Raw genomic sequence first — 20,770 nt, 5'->3', positions numbered from 1 at the left:
AAGCGAAATGTTTTCCCACTGTAAATTCTTTTCCAGTTTGAGATGCTACTGGAATCTTTGCACGAGGCTTCCGAGTCAGACTGGATTGTTAGTGGATTTGAACGCTCTCCTCTGGGAACGGAGTTCAAATTTAGGCCAGTCTGAAGTGCTGAAAGGTTTTTGTCTGCAACTTCATATTTGCAATCTTTTTCTCACCTGAATGCAGGTTTGAAAATAAAATTTTTCTGGCACTCTGTTTCAATATTTTATCACACATGCTCCATGTGAAAAAGTGGGTACATTTCCCTCTTGTTTTTTGTTCCCTTTTCTGTTTATTGCTAGGACAAAAACAACAACAACAAATTACGTTTGTATAGTATTCTTCACGTTGAGAGGATGTCCCTAGGCACTGGAAAAAGGGGAAAATGTTTTCAATTTCTTCATTTCTAATTTTATTAAAGACCATATTTACACGTTAAACTTTCTCTCATTCGTAAACCCTCCTATTATTAAGTTCTGTTGTAATTATAAAGGCTGTACTTGTAGCTTTTCAGACTGGGATACAGGTCTGATAATATTTTAGATTGCATCATGGATCATAAATTAAATGGAATTGTGCATTTGCAGAATTTGTATAATCTGCAAAATATTAATATTCTGTCTCTGCCCACTGAACTCCCATCAGCTTTATATGTTTTTATTTAATGCTGCATTTGTGCAGTGTGTTTTGACAACAAACACCAGCAGTGTTAAGTATTGTGTTATTTAGAAAAAAAATTATATAACTGTGGGACATGTAAAGCTGACAGAACTTGATGTGCTTACGCTCGAGTGTGTGGCTGCAGTTGTATTGCATCAGTGAGAGGTTTGAGACCCACAATGGAGCTTCTCACTGTTGTTAAATGTTTAATCTCATAGCAAGCATAAGAAGATACACTGACATTTTTTGGCCTTCTCAGTGCACTTTTGTGGACTGAATTATGCATGTTTAACCTCCTTTCACGTATCCACTTATACATATACATGTTGCCGATTGTGCTGAGGATAGCAGTCACCCGTGGGAAGATTGTGCACTATGTTAGTTCTTTTAACTAACTAAATAAAATGTTCACGTGATAAAGGATTTTTCAAGCTTTTCGTTCTTTGCCAAATTGTTATAGTGCAGATTCTGTGACACTGAACGACTGCCTGCAGTTGTCATATCTGGCTTCCAAGAGGAACCATATGCTGCTTCTATACCCCAGAGAAATCTTGATCCTCGATTTGGAGGTAAACCAAACCGTAGGAATAGTGGCAATTGAACGAACAGGAGTTCCTTTCCTACAGGTAAATATGTGCTTCCTTCTGCTAATACTGGTGCATTCATAAGCCAATTAATCTGTTTACTATAATTATGGAGCTAAGTCTGATTGTTATTTATTCAATTTAGCAGCATAACTTACTGTCATAAGCGCTTAAAAAAAGGGTCCTTTTACTAAATTATAGTATTCCTCTGCATTTTAGTTCTTGTATTTAGAAAATAGATTTTTATGATCAATTAGGGGCTGCTCTTTCAATGGAATGGTATGTTTTCCAAAGATAATAAGTGGCGTCTGGTTCAGCTTTTCAACTATATCTGATATTTGAAGTTCAAATTTGTAGAGTTTGAAAATGTCTATATAAAAAGAAAAGAGGCATTCACTGCACATTGCCATTTGAATCTCGGTTGCTGCCATTACATTTTGATTCTAGCACAACTGCAATGATGATGCCTTTCGTACTTCTGCAAGGGAAGGTGATGAATATTTCGGGTACCAATAAAATTGTTGATTTCCATCAATCTCAGAGGAAAAATCTTAACTGTTGAAATTAGCTTTATTATTAACAATCCATCAAAACAAAGCTTTACTTTGAAATCTGTTCATTGGAGATTGCTACATTTTATTTCATGTTATATATATAAAATCCCGTCACATCCCGAGCTACATTATACTATTAATTTTTCAGTATGGCATCATTCAGAAATAGGTACCAGTGAAGCCTGCGTGAATTTTTTATTTTCTCCCCCCCCCACCCCGCCTTCCTCCGTACTAGGTAATTCCTTGCCGTCAGCGAGATGCTTTGTTTTGTCTTCACGAAAACGGCTGCATAACATTGAGAGTCCGCCGATCGAATTGCAATTTGTTGGCTCTCCCTAGTGAGGAACCAGGTGAGCGTGCAAATTTCATTAAAAGTTTTTTTTAATATATTTATATATTAGATTTTTCTGAAATTATCAGTATTTCTCACTGAATTTTGCTGAAACAATATTTTGTTGTGAGTTTAAAAAAATCTGTTCTTGTAAACTGGGCACAAGACTTTACACAAGGTTTTGTTTTTTGCAATCATGGCTTTATTATTCTTTCTTTCCCCCCTCTCTCTCTCTTGCCAGACAAGCATTTCACTTTTATAGTCCTAATTCGCTCTCGGGATCTTTCATGAGCATAACCAAGATCACAGTATCTTGAGATCTTATAGATATCACAAAATCACACACACAGGGTGACCAAAACGTCATGATATCCTATTGTCTAAAAAAAAATCATAATTTCTTTAAGACTTATTAGACATTGTGATGGTATTACGACTTTTTGGTCACCCTGTATATTCTTTATTTTTGTTTAGCAGCAAATATAATAGTGCAATAGTTAAAACTCAAGAGAAATAGTTAATTCCTACCGGGCACAGTTTAGTTGTATTTTTTTTAAGCTTTTGATTAATATGCCATTTGTCTAATTGTTTTAGATCCGGATCAGCCAGTTCAGGAGCTAACCTATGACCTTCGCTGTCAGTGTGATGCAATCAGAATCACTAAAACAGTGCGTCCTTTTGGTATGGTGTGCTGCCCGGTCAATGAGAATTCCGCAGCTCTGATTGTAAGCGATGGCAGAGTGATGATGTGGGAGCTAACATCTAACCAGCTCTGGCAAAGTACTACCTACAGGTAATGAGGTCTTCGTGGTTGTTGATTCTGTAGGAGAGAATGCAGCAGCTGCAGCTTTTACTTATTGTGTGTTTGGTGAAAGATTATTGCCAACTTTGGCTAATCCCATTCAGATCATAATGGATATAGATGGAGAATACCCTTATGTACAATTTAATCTATTCCTTTCAGATTTCCCACTTTGCTGCTTTCCCGTTACAGTATCGACTTCTTAACTGAGTACAGAATTGTGGCCTGTAGCTTTCTTCCTGGTAACCTGTTCTTGCTATGGATGGGTTTGTGTGAAAATAAATGTTTTCTCGTCTCTTCTAAAATTGCCTTTCACAGTTTGAACCTGTGCCCTCTTGGTCTGCTGCTTTGGCTTATTATTCTAGGTTTAGTTTCTCAATCCCATTTTAGCATCTTGTACACCTCTATAAAAGGTTGGAACCAGAATTGTAAATTAACTGGCGGATTATTCTACAATCACTGTACATAATTTTACACCACTGTGAATAAGATTACTAACTCATGTGGGTAGATTTGTCCTGTGGATTCCGAGCTGGGTTGAATCTGCCTGAACTCCATTGCAAAAGCGGGAGAAGACCTATCAGTCTGGCTGTGACTTGAACCCACCATAACACAGGCAAAGGGATAATACATAAATCCATCTAATCCTCCATCCTCTCTCCACCATTCTTGCACTTTTTTTTAAGAATAGTAGAATGAGTGTTTTAACTTGTTTCGTTTTGTAAATTAGTATGGAATTATATGTTTCATGTGAGCCTTGTGTTAGTTTGCTATGTTTTGGGGCTAATCCAATTGCAGTTCCACGTGGAGAATAATTGATAAACAGGGATCTCTTTGGTGTGCTTTGATATTTTTATTTCCATTTAGACTGTTTACTTGCTGCTTTGTTGTAACAGTCACTCAGGTTCCACTGCCTCCCCTTTGTACCGTCCTGTCGCATTTTGCGGTATTCCTGTGGACATCCATCAAAAAAAGCTGCCAGATCTCTCCTTGGATTCCATGATAGGTAACTAACTCTGCAATGTGTCCCTAAAGTTCTTGCACTTCTGTGACATACACCAAAGGGGGCAGTCTACCTACATTTAATAATAATAATCCTCGAATTGCTTCATGCACTATTGAACATTTAAAAGGGAGGAGATGTAAGTTTGATATAAATTTATTTTTTCGTTTAAGGTCATTTCACTCGTTTTCAAATCCTTACATGCCCTCGCAACTCCCTACCTATCTGATCTGCTACCACGCGCTGCCTCTGCTCGGCTGGCTCCAGCCTCCTGTTTGTCCCTCATCCCCTCCGCTCTACCATCAGTGGCCGTGCCTTCAGCCACTACTCCCCGAAACTCTGAACTCTCTCCCTCAATCCTTCCGCCTCCCTCCCCACTTTCAAATCCCGCCCAAAGACCTTCCTTTTTGATTGTGCTTACGGTCACCTCCTCCCTCCCTTTCACTCAGGCTCGGTGTCGGACTCCGCCACTGGCAAGCGATCCAGGACTCTAGCCCACGTGAAGAGCGCTGTATAAATGCACATTGTAGTTAAGGAACGAAGACCTCTTTTTATCTTTTTTTCCTTCCCTGTGCCTTCTCATTTCTTTCCATGCTCAGTCCTGAATTGGCATTAGCGATGAGACTTGACAGCAAGTGATTCTGTAGGTGGTTGTGCAAGTCAGCATCCACTGCCAAATAATTGATTCTTCCCCAGAAAAGTGCCTTTGTCACATACTCGAAGGAAAAAAAAACCCTTACTGCCACTTTCTACTTCCCACTCTCACCCTCTGACATCTCTGAGTAAGCCTCCCAATTAACAGACAATTCTGTATTGTGAGCCTATATCTGATAAGGAAATAGGTTAGATTATGCTTATGTTTCTCCAGTTCTATTTGGCAATCCAAATAAAAATAATTGCTACATTTGTTTTATTCATATCTCTCAGAATTTGGGCTTATGCTCCCTCTCATTCCTCCATACTCCAGTGAAAGCAAGGTCATGTTCTACGAGGTTTTCTTCCTAACTTTGACTCTCAAACCATACTTGTTTCTGTTCTCTGAACACTTGTGTCTTTTTAAAGGTGTGATGCACAAAAGTAATTCAAATGGGGCTTCACCAATAATCTATGCCAGGGTAAAATAATTTGTTTTGTTGCTTGCTGTGTTGTTTCATGAATATAGGACAAAGCATGGCGGCTGGTGAAGAGCAATCTAAGGTTTGCGACCAACAAGAAGTGCAATTGAAGTTCTTGCTTACCGGCTTTTTGTCAGGACTCCCACTGCCTCCCTTTGTCATACGAATGTGCCCACCTCTCACCACCAAAAACATAAAACACTATCAGTCTCTGTTGTGTGTGGGTGAGTACTTGAAGATGTAGGGTGAGCACTCTGTTTTCTCAAGATTAACTGGAAAGACTGAGCAAATGCCGTAATATACAAGGGTTTCGTTTATGTTCATCCGTAATTATTTCTTCATCAGAAAAGGGGGGAAGAGGGAGATTGAGTTGAAGAAAGAGCTGTGTTTGTGCAAATAAGCTTCATAAACAGTGTTGTCTCCCACGCACAGGAATCTTGTGTCATCTGGGAGCCTTAACACATTGCAGTTGTAACTGCTGCTACTTAGTTGACACATGGTATAATAGAAATATCGTTCACTCCACTATACAGGTTTTCCTATTGTTATGTTGATAAAATGCCTTATTCACTGAAGTCCCAATTTGTTCATATTTCCATTATGCGAGTGTTCATTTTCATACCCCTTTTCCCTGGAGCTTTATTTAATCTTTACTTGGTTTGGAAAAAAAAGTTATCTTAAGTGCAGTTAGATTTTAATGAGCTCCCTTGGCCTTACTGTAAAAATGAAAGCCAATTCTGCTGTGAAGAGTAGTGATGTGTGGGCACATGGGGCTTAGGTATTGTTACTCGTATACCAATGTTAAATAACAGTGTGCAGATCATTATTTCACTGGAATTAATCACTGCTCCTATGTTGAGTTAGTTGACAAGCAAATACTTTTGCAAACAAAGCAAAAAAGATTTATGACCAAATTGATAATGGATAGTTTCTTTGATATGAATCTAACCATGAGTTTATTTAAAGTCTGATGGGTATATAAAATGTCCGTTTCAGGCACCAGCAATGGATCTATATTGGTTTACCATCTCACCAGCGGATTGTTGCACAAGGAGCTAAGCATTCATTCCTGCGAAGTGAAGTAAGAGTTATTGTAGTGTCGCTAGCATATTTACATGTCTATTAGTAAGCAAGGAATTCCCACTCTCACCAAATTCCTGTTGTGGGGGCCTCACTCTGTTCCCACCTCATTCCGTTCATTGCACCAGCACAGGCATCATCAAAAGAAGTACGGAAGGGAAGGAAGTAATTTAAAGTGTCATTAAGTTCAATATAAGTGAGCTGCTTGTTAGATTGGGCAATTTAAATTGGATTATTAAGAAGTTGATCCCATTGGACAAATGTTTTTGGAAGGTGAACTTGTTTTTGCTCCCCTTTCTCATTACTGTTGTCTTGGGTAAACGTATATACGGCCACATTCAATTTGTTATTACTGATAAAGTTGCACATCAAAATACCATCAGAAGCTTTACAGCATGAAATATCCTCCAGATTTCAAACAAACCGACATTTATTCACCCATATAATTACTCGGCAAGGACAGCTGAAGTTTCATTGTTTAATGTAACACCTGCTTTGACGCAGAGAAGCTGCCTCTAATCACTAATACTTCAGTGAAGCTTTCCAGGAATAAGAAAAATCTGAAATGATCGTTTTTAATAATATTCACATGGTACTCAATGAACTGTTATTGCTGCAAGCCGTCGCCAAGTTTGCAATCTCTTTTTAAAACAGCTGTGAAGTGTTAATGATCAAAAACCTACTGTCACTTTCAAAGGCCAGCGAGTCTATTTGCTTGCATTTAATTTATTGGTTTATCCTTCCTGTACTCTTTAGAGTACAGCTGGAGTCTGAGTCAAGGCACTTGACAGACGGGCAAAGCCTGAAATCTTCTGGAATGCACTCCCCCCAGTCCAAAATTATTCATCCTTTCAACAAATTCCGAGGAGAGGAAAGAGGAAAACATCTTCAAAAGAGAATCTTTTTCTCAGATTTCTTTTAAAAAAATCCTTTTTCAGATGAGCACAATTAACATTCTGATAAGAAGCGTGCATGAAATGGGTGCACATCAATTTAAGTATATTAGAGAACTTTTTAAGCTAAGTGTTCACTTATTATTTAAAAGATGCCCTTTGAGCTTCTCAAATCTAACACAATAACATCTGCAAGAATCCTTCACACACATTCGAATAGATTTCTATCTTTGTTAGTGTATCTGCTGTTATTATCATTACTGTATTTCTTATTGACATATAATTCAACACAATCATAAGATCAAGGAGCTATGCTGTTCTAGGCAACTGTTAGGTTAACTTGCATTTCTTAGCATGTATTTAGATGTATTTATTTTCCATAGAAGATTCTCCAATCTGTAATTCTTCTAAGTATTATTTTAATGTATGCGGAGAGTAAATGCAAACAACAAGATTTCCAAGTAAACAGTAATGCTAGATCTATCTACTTTCGATGTTGTCTTTTTGTTATTTGTATCCTTGACATATAATTTTTCCACTCTCCTATCCGCTGTCCTCTCCACCTTAGAATACATGGACTTGAATACTTGCCTGTAGGTGTGGGGTTACCTGCAGTTGCAGTTCTTGTGAACAAAACCTTTAGACATTTTATTTTGCTGCATTTGACCCCTTCCTATTGGGGAAATAAAATCCAATAAAAACGTACTCCTAGTTATAAAGGTATTTCCCTATAAGAATTGTCATTTTATTACGGCATTTCAGACCTACCCCTTTGTGCAAAGGCCACTCTGGTGATGTTTGTGATGGGAAGGAACTAGACTTTATTATCCTTCTAACCAATGTAGAGGATACGTTTCATTTAAACATTAGAAAAAGAGTTGAACAATTAACTTTTGGTACATTTTCCAGAATAGGGATGTTTCCTCTCCCTCTGGCCTTCAACCCTCACCGACCCCTCTTCTCCTCTCTCCCTCCTCCACAATATCCTCTCCTCCACACTCGATACTCTTGCCCCCATCACTTCCCGCACTGTCTCCTACTCCCGCTCCTCCCCCTGGTACACCACCCACCTCCGCTCACTGAAATGCCAGGTGCGGGCTGCTGAGCGCACCTTTGTCAAATCCGGCTTAACGGTCCACCGACAAATCTGGCTGGACCTCCTCAAAATTTACCGCTCCACTCTAGCCTCGGCCAAGTCGTCCTTCTACTCCAGGATAATCCTGGAGGCGAAGAACAACCCCAGGCTACTGTTTTCCACCACATCCCGACTCCTCCGTCCCCCCCGCCACCCCGCGCAGGTCATCTCCTCCAACCTTCACTGCGAGGAGATGCTGGATTTCCTTGAATCCAAGATCAAGGGAATCCGCTCCGCGGTCACTTCCCCTCCAACTTCCACCAACCACCCACCCCTTCCCTCCCACACTCCGACTCCTACCCATCCTCCCCTACACACCTTCGTACCCGTTTCCCCACCCTCTGTCACTGAACTCATCCTATCCCTAAAACCAACCACCTGCTCCCTTGACCCCATCCCCACTCCACTCCTTATCTCCCAGCTCCATTTTCTTGCCCCACACATCACTGACATCATAAACCTGTCCCTCTCCTCTGGCTCTGTCCCCATTCCATTAAAAACTGCCATCATCACGCCCACCCTGAAAAAACCCTCCCTTGATGCGTCGCAGCTATCAAGCTACCGGCCCATCTCCAACCTCCCCTTTCTCTCCAAGGTCTTGGAAAGAGTTGTCGCCTCCCAACTGCGCTCTTTCCTCTCCACCCATTCTCTTTTTGAACCCCTTCAGTCAGGTTTCCGTGCTGCTCATAGCACAGAAACTGCCCTGGTCAAGGTCACCAATGATATCCTGACTATCTGTGACCAGGGCTCCCTCTGTCTCCTCGTCCTCCTCGACCTATCGGCAGCATTCGATACGGTCGACCACGCTATCCTACTCCACCGCTTGTCCTCCCACCTCAACCTTCAAGGCACTGTCCTTGAATGGTTTAGCTCTTACCTTTCCCACCGTCTTCACTTCGTCTCAACGAATGGCTTCTCCTCCACCCCCCGTACTGTCTCATGTGGTGTCCCTCAGGGCTCTGTCCTCGGTCCCCTCCTCTTCACCCTCTATATGCTCCCCCTCGGTGACATCATCCGCAAACATGGGGTTAACTTCCACATGTATGCGGATGACACCCAACTCTACCTTTCCTCCTCTACTCTCAACTCCACGACCACCGATGTCCTGACAGCCTGCCTGTCCGACATCGAGTCCTGGACGAGAGACAACTTTCTTCAGCTCAACGTGCGAAAAACCGAGGCCCTCCTGATTGGCTCACGTCAGCGCCTCCGCACCTCAGGCGCTGACACCATCAGCATCCAAGGCTGCACTCTCCACCTCTCAAAGCCAGTCAGGAACCTCGGCGTTTTGTTCGACCCTGAGCTGTCCTTTCTCCCTCACATCCGCACCACAACTGGCACCGCCTTCCATCACCTCCGGAATATCGCCAGATTACGGCACTACCTCACCCCTCACGCTGCTGAAACCCTGGTTCACGCCTTTGTCACCTCAAGGCTGGACTATGGGAACTCTCTCCTCGCCGGCCTTCCCGGCACCTCCCTCCACAAGCTGCAGGTCATTCAGAACTCTGCAGCTCGTGTACTGTCCCGCACCAGGCTTCGGGACCACATCACTCCCACCCTCGCTCGCCTCCACTGGCTCCCCATCCCCCAGAGGATTGATTTCAAGATCCTCATCCTCACCTACAAGGCCATTCACGGCCTTGCTCCCTCCTACCTCTCCAACCTACTATCCCCCTACCTACCTGCCCGTACCCTCCGTTCCTCTGGCTCCGGTCTGCTCCACGTCCCCCGCCCCAACCGCCCTACTATCGGTGGTCGGGCCTTCAGCCTCTCAGCCCCGAGGCTCTGGAACTCCATCCCCCAGTGCCTTCGCCGCTTCCTCCCTTTCCTCCTTCAAGGCCGGTCTCAAAACCTTTCTCTTTGACCGTGCCTTCAGCTCCCCTCTCGACTCTCTTCCTCCTCCTCGCTCCCTCCCTTCCCTCCCCTCACCCTGACCATTTCCCCCTCCTCTCTCCCTCCCTTCCCTCCCCTCACCCTGACCATTTCCCCCTGCTCGGGTCATGACCCAACTGTGCAGCGCCTTGGGACGTCCTCCTGACGTGAAAGGCGCTCTATAAATGGAATCTTGTTGTTGTTGTTGTTGTTGTTGTTTTATAATCTTGTGAGTACTATTCAGTACTTTTCATTACAAGTCCTCGCAAGTGCTAATAATACCATTCTTGGTATTTTCCAAGATACACATTGTGCTGTGCAATCCTTCTTATAATTTGTTAAAGCTTAATCACTTATAATCTTTCTAATGCACAGATGTTTCTCTAGCCCTCTGAGTGCATTATATTGATCCATAAAAATCTAAAAGCTCTTGAAGATTATAGCAGTTATCAGAGATAGCATACGTAAATTATACATGTTCCTCTGTTGGGGAAGCTAAACTGGAGAATGAAACTCAAAATCAGTCTTGTCTTGGTTTTTACGTTTTAATTTATGACATTAAATCAAAAATTATTTTCTAATATGGATTGCGTCCATCAGATTTGTCCAGCACAGCATTTTCCTGCTTTCACTATAATTAACAGCTTGTTAAATGAGAGGTGGTAGACCCAAATTATTGCCCAAGTCTAGGAATAGTAATTTAGACAGTACATTTCTTTTAAAATAGGTCAGAGACTTTACATAGATATATGAGCTCAGTTTTATGGTAGGCCTGAGCACAATGAGGAAGTAATAATCCCTAGACAATCATAAAATGAACATATAACCCATTTTCTGGATGCAGAGGTGAATTCCTTGGAACTTTTATTCATATTTCTATATTAATGGTTTTGGTGGTTTGCTGTAGTTATGGTTTTTGGGATCTAAATTGTGCCGATCAGCGATGGGGTTGCTAATGACTGAATCACGATCAGTGGCTTTTTCCAGGAGTTGGAAATCCATTGCATGGAGCTGCTGGTATTCCACTCCAGAGGCAGATGGCATCAGAGTGAAAGACTTGTGGTTCACGTGAAATGTGACAAGTTATTGGAAGGAGTCACAATGCATGATTCAGAGTCATTTAGATCCCATTATGGGATAGCTAAAGGTTAAAGAATCAGAGAATATTACAGCATAGAAGGAGGCCGTTTGGCCCATCATACCTGTGCCGGCTCTTTGGAAAAGCTACCCAGTCACTCCCACTCCCTCTCTCTTCCTCCATATCCTCGCAAATTTTCCCTTTTGAAGTACCTGTCCAGTTCCCTTTTGAAAGCGTGCCAGGAAGAGCGGGGAGGTGACTGTCGGCATGCACAGTCGAAGAGGAAGGTCTTCAGGTGTGACCTGAAAATGGGCAAGAAGAGGGCAGGGTGGAGCGGTTGAGGCAGGGAGTTCCAGAGTTTCTGGACACCGTGGCCGACAGCACGGCTGTGCTTTCACTTAACATATGGATCATATAATCATAGTAAAGTCAACGTAGTGATTTGCTGACTAGGCCTGAACTCCGATGTCCCTATTCAATACACGTTACTATGATAAAAATATAATCCTTGCATTTGATATAGCGCCTTATCATGTCTTTGAGATATCTCACAGAATATACTGCAAGGGTGAATTGACTGTATATTTTGTCGGCAAAACCACTGTTTGTGTTAAATAACCGAATCTCTCCATTGTCCATGTACAGAGGCATTGAGTGGGTGAGCCTGACCAGTTTCCTCTCTTTTGCCACTTCAACCCCAAACAATCTGGGGTTAGTGCGGAACGAGCTACAGCTGGTTGATCTGCCAACAGGTCAGTAGAAATATGCTGGTTCCCAATGTTGCCAAGTTCCTTTTGTGCAAGTTGGCAAACAATTAGATATTGTCATCTCCTTGAATTATTGATTGGTTTAAGTAATTGTTGTTTGAGGGAGAAATTGAACCACAGAATTACACATTATTGAAGAATCTTGATACTACTGCTGGGACGCTGAAAAAGCAGTCATAGATTTGAGAAGTCTTTTTGAATGTGATCATTTTTCAGATAGAAATCTACATATATATACTACTGCTTTCACTGCATTATTGATTGTTTTAATAAAATGAAATCTCATTGATCATTTTAGTAAATAAAGTAAGATCTCAGGGAGTCAGTGTGCAGTGAGGCCCTGAAGTGGAACTAAAATGTACTGTATTTGAAGTGATGAGTCTAAACTTTTTAACTAATATCCATAAAATATTACTCTAATAGACATGTAGTATCCTCTGTTGCCTTGCAGAAAGAATGAGCATTGCGCAATGCATATGAAATGCTTGCTACATTTACAGAGCTACCATTGCTTTAATGGATTTCCAATGGTTTGGGTCGGAGATGAGCATTTTTAAACTGTGCTTTTCGTTTCCTTTCCCTTTTGACAGTTCCTTTGCTTCGAGTTTGTCAATTTCCACTTCAGTTGGTTGTTGATATCCTGTACATGTTGTGTTGAACTCATTACAGTTACAATCTAAAGCTGTTTCCGTCGACAAAATGGTGCAGTGGTGCAACTTAAATCGCATTGTTATTTTGAATGTTCTATTTTCTGCAAAAAAAATAAAGGTGCAACTGTATTTTCTATAGTTAGGTGTAGTTACATCAAACAATTATCTATATACAATTTGCTATTGTCCTATAACTCATTTAATTGTTGCAATTGAGAATTGTGCGCACAACATTTAGACAAGAGCTACCGGCCTTTATCAGAACAGCACATTGGCCCAATGGATTCAGTGTGCCGTGAAATCAGTTCACATATCGTGCCTCAGCAAGGCTTTCACTCGCTGCAGAATTGCTCTACCGTGGCGAGTCATGACTTTCAGCCTCTGCAATTGTAAAATGTAAGCAGCAGCTTAATTTTTTTAAAAAAGGATCATCTTGTTTTTGCGCACCTTGAGATGACAGACGTCAGCCTTGGGAAATTGGACGCTTGTTACTTACTATAAGTATCAAGGTTATCTGTCAGATATAACTCAAGCTGCAAATTAAAGTCCCTTCACTCTGTCCATAGTATATCATAAACCCTAACTTAAACAAAGGAACCTGTCCCCTCCCAAACACATATACACTGTAGATCCGCAGCCTTAGGAACTTGCTTGAGATCATCCTTATTCCTCGAACTCTCTGGGACACTACCCTGCGTGATGGGCGAGTTGTTCTCGTACAACTCAGATTAGACAATTCCAGTAGTTTATGCTGATTTGGAGCTGCAGCCCCCAGAAGATAAGACAATAGTCATCTTTCTGAAGTAGGTTTACTTTAAAATATTATCATAAGCTTTCGCAATATATTGAGAGATACACATTTTTTAATTTAGGGCCAGTAACAATATTTTACCATATGGAAACCACTGAATTCTGAGTAAGGACTTACTAAGCAGCAAAGATAAATAGAAAGTAAACCTCTGCTTTTATACTACTGTATGTAATAGAGCGGAGACATTAACATTCTGGAGTTGGGCTGTATAATAATCTCAATTTCTCAACCAATTAGATTAATTTAGGGATCACTGTGTATAGGTGTCTCTCTAAATTGATATAGATAAACTGGCTTTTTTGTGTGGTTTCTGTAGTTGAGCCCGGTTTTGAATTGTAGGGTTACTGATGTGGCAGTATATTATTTTTATTCCGCTGAGTTATTTATGAACTGAGCATTAAAATGAACAGTGGTTTGAATAACTTGTGAAATGATGCAAATTGTTGAATGAGCTGCTCCTGTGAGGAGTTAGAAGCACTCAGTGGTGTCCTGATGTGTGATTATCTTCACACTACAAAACCTAATGACTGGGAAGCAATTCAGCATTTTATTAAGAATTATTAATTTTTCTTGGTAACTGGGGGACATTTATGGAAAGTAATCAGTTAATACAAGACACACGTTTTGTTTAGTTGGAGCTGTTAAATCCTTGTAGCAAGAGAGATGCTCAAATAGTTAATACCTACTGGCCAAATGGTGAGACGAGATAACTATCTTGGATTTGCACTCAATTGTCACTGCAAACTTTACAATATATTCTGTGAAGCGCTTTGAGACGTCTCAATGACTAACAGCTGCTTTCTCCCTTTTTAGGTCTCCCTTCTTATCAAAGAGTGCAACAGATTATTGATAATAATAATAATAATCCTTGCATTTGATATAGTACTTTCCACGTCTTCTAGATGTCTCAAAGCCCTTCACAGAATATACTGTAAAGTGAATTGACTGTACATTTATGGGCGAAATGCGGCAGCCAATTACGCACAGTGTCCCACAAACAGTCGTGGATTGAAGTGACCAATTTATTATTTTTTTCTTGAGGGATTATTATTAGATGTGTGGAGTAAGGAAACTTGCCCAAGGTTTTGCCCTGCCGGGAATCAACCCAGGTCTCTCGCTTGTGAGGCGAGTGCTCTAACCACTGAGCTACAGGAGCCCACATGATGCCATTTTTCCTCCTTCTATAAACGCAGTATCTGAAACAACAATAGAATCATCTTTATTATTAATTGCGTTTTGGTGCAAAACATTTGACTTTTTTTCGACACGTGATGTATAATAAACATGGTCAGAATGATATTTTTTGTTTTGAAGATAGACAAAGAACTTGTCAAGGGCTGAATGATGCATTCACATACATTAGCTGTATTGTAATTATCTAAGTAATGGTAGCCCAAGGTATTATAGCTATTCATGGAGCCTGAGTTGATTCTGAACCTGTTGAAGTCCTACATCCTAAGATGTAGGAAACTTGGCGAGTCAATCATATTTGTTTTAAGTCTTTTCTATGCGGTTTGTTTTCCTGACTCTTTCTGAAACATTCGGTTCCCCAGGAAGAAGTATTGCGTTTAGAGGCGAACGAGGCAATGATGAACCGCCAATAGAAATGATTAAAGTGTCCCATCTGAAGTAAGTATGGAAATATTCCCAAATGCTTTAATTATCCACTTAACCTTCAACTTTCATGCTTTCTGTTTTTACAGCGTTCAATTGCTCACTTGCTGCACGCTTGACTGTTTTGTTATTATATTAGATGCATAGAGATGAGATGAATGACATTGTTTGACCTTAAACATGTTGGCTAAAGCACATCATTTCTGTTGTGTTTGTGTACTGAGCACTTATCCATCTATCCTCGACTCCACTACAAACAATTTAAGTATAATCTAGGCTACGTGGAGTCCTGTAGCGCAGTGGTTAGCACTCTCGCCTCGCAAACGAGAGGATTCAGGTTTGATTCCCGAATGGGGCGAAATGTTGGACAAGTTTCCTTACTCCACACGACTCTACCTAACAGTAAATAGGAACCTGGTTGTTAGTCGATTGGCGCATCGCGTTCTAGGGGTAATAATGTCTCAAAAAATATTTTGGTCACTCAATCCACAACTGTTTGTGTGACACTGCTGTGCGTAATTGGCTGCTGTGTTTAGCCCACAAAACACAGTCAATCCACTTCACAATATATTCTGTGAAGCACTTTGAGACGTCTCAACGATGTGACAAGACAAGGTACTATGTCAAATGCAAGGATTATTAGTGTTGCACAAAACAAAGGACTGACATATTCACTTTTTAAGACTGTTCACATCATTGTCGTCATTCATTTGTTCTGATAGACACTTCTGAGCAGAGCTCTAGATGTCACAGTAAAGTCTCTAGATATAGATAGAATTATATAGATACGATTGTAAATTTTACATTGACAATTGTTGCATAATTAGATTGCAATACATGTCAATAGATTATTAAATTCTATGTGCATACAACTTAAAAAAATTCTATGTGGCTTTACTTGTTTCTAATTAATTAAAATGCATATCCTTTCATGTCATATTCATTCTTGATTGACCATGACAATTTAGCCTTAAGGATGATGCATTTGTTTTATTTAGGCAGTATTTGGTTATCGTGTTCAAAGATAAACCTTTGGAGCTGTGGGATATTAGAACGTACACCTTGCTTCGAGAAATGTCAAAAACTTTCCCGCAGTGACAGCATTGGTAAGGACTTCATATTTCCATCTGCATTATAATAGGTGTCAGCCTGCCTCAGTTGGTTCTCAGCATTCCTGCCTCTGATTCAGAGGGTTCAAAGCCCACAATAGAGTTCATAGTCTAGGTTAAGCCTCTCGTGAAGTCCTGTCGGAACACTGCATTGTCAGAGGTCCTTCAGGTGAGACTTTAAAATGAAGTCCCGTCTACCTGTTTAAATGGGCACTGAAGGTCCTGCAGGACTATTCAAAAAGAGAAGGGAGTTTCTCCTAGTTCCTGGGCAACAGTCCTTCAGATAAACTTGGTCATTCACGTCATGGCTTTTTGTGGATCATTGCTGTGTGAGATTGTCATGCTCACCCACAAATACAGTCTCTTTACAGTACATCCTTTGAATCACAGTGACAAGTTTCAACAATGTGATGCAGTATCACAAAACTGTTAGAAACTGGATCGTAATGAAGTATATTTTAATATTCATGGTGATTTGGCCACTCAAGCAGCTGGTCACAATCTTTTATTCTTTCAATTTTAGATATTGTTTTCTACATGTTTAGTGCAAATGCATATTATCTTACATACAAGCATGTTTTTTCAGACGCTTTGCCTACAAAATGGTCACCAGAGGTGCACTTAACAGTAATTAACATTGAAGCAATGGATTTATTTTGATGTGACAAGAATTAAAAGAATATTTTACAGGGTCTTTTTTTCCCCTTTCTGTAGGAGTGGTCTCCATCTCACAACCTAAAGAGTCTACGTAAAAAGCAGCTGGCAGCCCGAGAAGCCATAGCCAGACAGACTGTTCCATCTGATATGGAAACCAGTAGTATTGAGTCTTCAATGATCAGGTGATAATGAAGTATGGGGTCGTTGGTTTATGGTTTATGCCCATTTTACCTTTGATCTTCCGTGGCAGGATCCAGTCCAATGTCTTGGATAGATACAATTCAGTTTTTCTTTAGTTTTCTGTTACTTTTATTCATCCACAAAATATACACACAGTCTCACCACTTTACATTATATACTGTGATGTACTTTGAGATGTCTCAACGATTTGGTCAGGCACAATATCAAATCATGGATGGTTATTATTATTCTCTCTATTGTTGCATTAGTTTCTATAAATGATCATGCCATTTCAAAGCTCAGTGTTTCAATTGCTCTTTTAGTACTGTAGGCTTCTGCAAAATAAATTTGTGCTTTTCAATTCATTTTGGAATAAGCATCTTCACAATATAGTAATATTGCATTGCATGCGGAATAATAATGTCAAATCGCTGTATTTAGGAATGTACTCAGTTGTATATGTATGAGAATAAATATTTGGTTTCAGGAAATATATTACTTTACAAGACATAACTAAGAAATATCTAACTTTGTTACATACTGAATGTCTGCTTAAATATTCAATTTGTCTTTAAATTTAGGAAATAAAATTCAACATGTAATGTTACATAGTAGAACACAGTTTCAATATAACATTGTTAAAAAGTTAATCTGTATGAATTCTGATTCAGTAAATCTTGAATTTAATTTTATTTCTCCAGTTTGCTGCAGGAAGCAGAAAGTAAATCTGAAATTAACCAGAATATTTCTGCACGGGAGCACTTTGTGTTCACTGATAATGATGGGCAGGTCTATCACCTCACTGTAGAAGGAAACATAGTCAAAGATGGGGCCAGAATTCCTCCAGATGTAAGTACAATCAATGTGAGGTATTCTGTTTGTTTTTCACATAACTGCAATGGTACACCCTAGCTTTCAATGGAAATAAAAATGAACAATTTAACCATCTGGTGAAATAAGAATAGATGCTAAATTTCTGTGATGTCACCCTCAATGGAAAAGTGACCTGACTAGTAAATATTCCACATTTGTTGCCAATTTGAATTTGCCGTTTTCAGTAGTTATAGTCAATGAATCGTATTGGATGAATTTTAATGTTTCTTTGTCGTAGTTGAAAATGGTTTGCAGCGTTGATACTGCAGATGATTTTCTTGCGTAAAACCGCAAGATGCCTTTTCTTTTAGAACTGTATGTTGGCTTTATTATATTCCGTGATGTTCGCTGAGGTGATTTAGTTAATGTCATGCGTATTTTAAAACTGATTTCAGTCATCTAAATATTTTCTGAAAATTATCTAAATTATATCAACCCACAATCTATTCAATAACTTTATCAATCTGAATGAGGTTTATAATGATTCCACTTTATAGTGAATGCTGTAGAAGAAATGTACAGATTTGTCATGTAGTTAAGTTATGAGATCGTGAACAACTGCCAAATAATATAAGTAAAGAACAATTTAACAGCTATCCACAAGCTAACATCACAATTTTCGAAATGTTAATGTGTCGTGTTCATATCAGCAAACCATAAATATTATGAACCCTGGAAAATTCTGTAAAAATATATAATTAAGTGTCAATTATCAATAAATTTTCCGTCCTTAATGTGTATGTTCTATTGGAATCAAAATATAATTCTCCCACTTTGTAGCTGGAGCACAATGTCCAGTCCAATATAAATTCTGTAGAATTCATTTTCTATTTAACAGAACCCTGTAAATTTTAATCTGTTGAACTCGTCTTCAAAATGATTTGCAGGGAAGTATGGGCAGTATTACTTGTATTGCTTGGAAGGGAGACACCCTGGTCCTGGGAGACAGTGATGGCAATCTGAACTTCTGGGATCTAAAAGCCAGACTTTCCAGGTAATTAGAACACTGGACAGCTTTGCAGTCTCACACCTATCAAAAAGCTATCCTTCAAGATCAGTAATGTAAGGCAACGTGATGGCACCAACTGACAGATCTGAGGTACAGTGGACAGGAGCCATGCAAATTCACTCAAGTGGCTTATCTTTTTGTTCCACTCTGCACAGCTTAGTTGTCTGTCTCAGTCACATCACGGTTCGGAACTGTGAAGCATAGGCCAGCGAAGGTTGAGGCAATGTAAAATATTGAACTTCATTCATAGGCCGCTCTTATGCACTAGACTTTTTACTGTGGTTTCAGAGTTGTCTAGACAGAGGCACATGCTGCCTATCCACCTGTTCCTGCAACGTGAGAAGAGGTCTTTTTTTCTCTCTCCACTTAAAACAATATTTAAATTATATTTGAATCATGCTTATATTAATATTAAAAGGACAGAAGATCTGCAACTTAATACTGATTTTTAGAAAATATCTCCAAATTAAAAATGGCTAACTATTCTGGGGCATTTTTGTTCAAATTGTAAAGTTGTACAGCTGTAAAGGCTGTTAATATTTTAATTCTATATACTGCTAAGCTACATGGAATTGAGTAATGACATAACGAGTCTTTGAACACTTTGAACTGATAATGCGCTAGATTTTGCTGCTGTCTTTAAAGTTACATTTTACTGCAACTCTGCTCCTACTGATTTACACAGCATTTGCAATTTAGAAATCTGATTATTTAGCATCAAGTAAATTGCCATGGGCAGAATCCATAAGTTATTTCAAGATAATTGCATAGGTGCTTGAAAAAGCAGAATTAATATAGGGAGCATGCAGAAGGCTGGAATTAAATTAAGCTGATGTGGAGAAAAACACCAGTATAATTTAATGGGCTAAATAACTTGTTTCAATGCTGTAGCATTTTTTGCTTCAATATTTGATCAAACACCTTGTTTACCGATTGACTTCATAACAATATTAGGCAGGAATAGAGCATTGGTCCATGTAGCCTACCTATTTTTTTGAAAAGAATACTGTATGTTAAAATCACTTTTTCACATCATTATACGATTAATTACTAAGGGAAGATATACTGGATCTGTTAGATTGTGCTAGAAATCATTTTTTGCATTTCATTTGAATTGGTGGGGAAAGGGTCACTGTCCACAAATTCATTAATGGCCTAACTTTGTGAATGAGATTGGGTGTTTTAGGGAGGTTAAAGTTACATTATAAGCAAGAGTAGAATTTTGAGTGTTTGATTAATGCAACCCCAACGCAAGAAATTGTACATCCTTGAAGTGCATCCTAACTCGTCTCATTCTCTAATACCATGGTGCCATGGGAGCTGCTCATTCCACTATAAGTTATGTTTGATTTTGCCAGTGGTGGGTTGTTGTGGGAGACAGCAACAGCAGGCTTCTGGGATTAAATTGCATGAATTGATCTGCTGTGCTGTTGTATCACGTGAATTGAGCTGTGACATTAGAATTTATTCACCTAATTTTACAGAGGAGACTTTTTTTAATATTCATAAAGGACTGCATATATATATTTTCTGAACACCATAATTTTTCACATACAATTTTGTATTGGAACATATGCCTGAAACTCAATTGATACAGTAGTTATATGTAAGTCCACATTATATGTCCTAACGTTTTATAGCAAGTGAAGGTGTAGGTGTGCATTTTGGTAGAAAATTGGAGTTGTATTACAATCACACAGGAAGGAAGGTGTATAATCTTCCAAAACATGGAGCAACACCGAGACTAAAATGTGATAATAGAAAAGTAATTGAAAAGTGTTTGTAGTTTAGATGCTACAATTGTTAAGGTTAATGGAATGTTTGAATGTGTAGTCAGATGCACAGAGTCCAAAGAAATACTGTTAAGCTTCTGTCACGAATTTTTGAAAGTGCACTTAGAATATGTATGTAGTCAAGTTATCAAAAGAAGTATTGTTGGAAAGCAATACAAAAGAGAGTTCAGAAGAGAAT

At 39.5% G+C, this 20,770-nt stretch overlaps 1 protein-coding gene across 1 annotated transcript in view; it reads left to right on the top strand.

The window, feature by feature from the left end:
- Window positions 1-20,770, top strand: part of LOC103185424 (WD repeat-containing protein 11) — a 47,697-nt gene that overhangs the window by 14,465 nt on the left and 12,462 nt on the right. Inside the window, 13 exon segments of the mRNA XM_042336883.1 lie at window positions 1,140-1,305; window positions 2,053-2,167; window positions 2,743-2,941; window positions 3,847-3,956; window positions 5,116-5,292; window positions 6,065-6,149; window positions 11,775-11,881; window positions 14,911-14,986; window positions 15,970-16,046; window positions 16,049-16,077; window positions 16,795-16,919; window positions 17,619-17,766; window positions 18,678-18,784. Of these exon segments, the coding sequence (XP_042192817.1) occupies window positions 1,140-1,305; window positions 2,053-2,167; window positions 2,743-2,941; window positions 3,847-3,956; window positions 5,116-5,292; window positions 6,065-6,149; window positions 11,775-11,881; window positions 14,911-14,986; window positions 15,970-16,046; window positions 16,049-16,077; window positions 16,795-16,919; window positions 17,619-17,766; window positions 18,678-18,784 (1,521 nt within the window).

The sequence above is a fragment of the Callorhinchus milii genome, unplaced genomic scaffold (genome assembly GCF_018977255.1).
Source record: "Callorhinchus milii isolate IMCB2004 unplaced genomic scaffold, IMCB_Cmil_1.0 Scaffold7, whole genome shotgun sequence".
Taxonomy (NCBI): Eukaryota; Metazoa; Chordata; class Chondrichthyes; order Chimaeriformes; family Callorhinchidae; genus Callorhinchus; species Callorhinchus milii.
The sequence above is the reverse complement of the archived record's forward strand: the minus strand, read 5'-3'. Positions and strand labels throughout refer to the sequence as shown.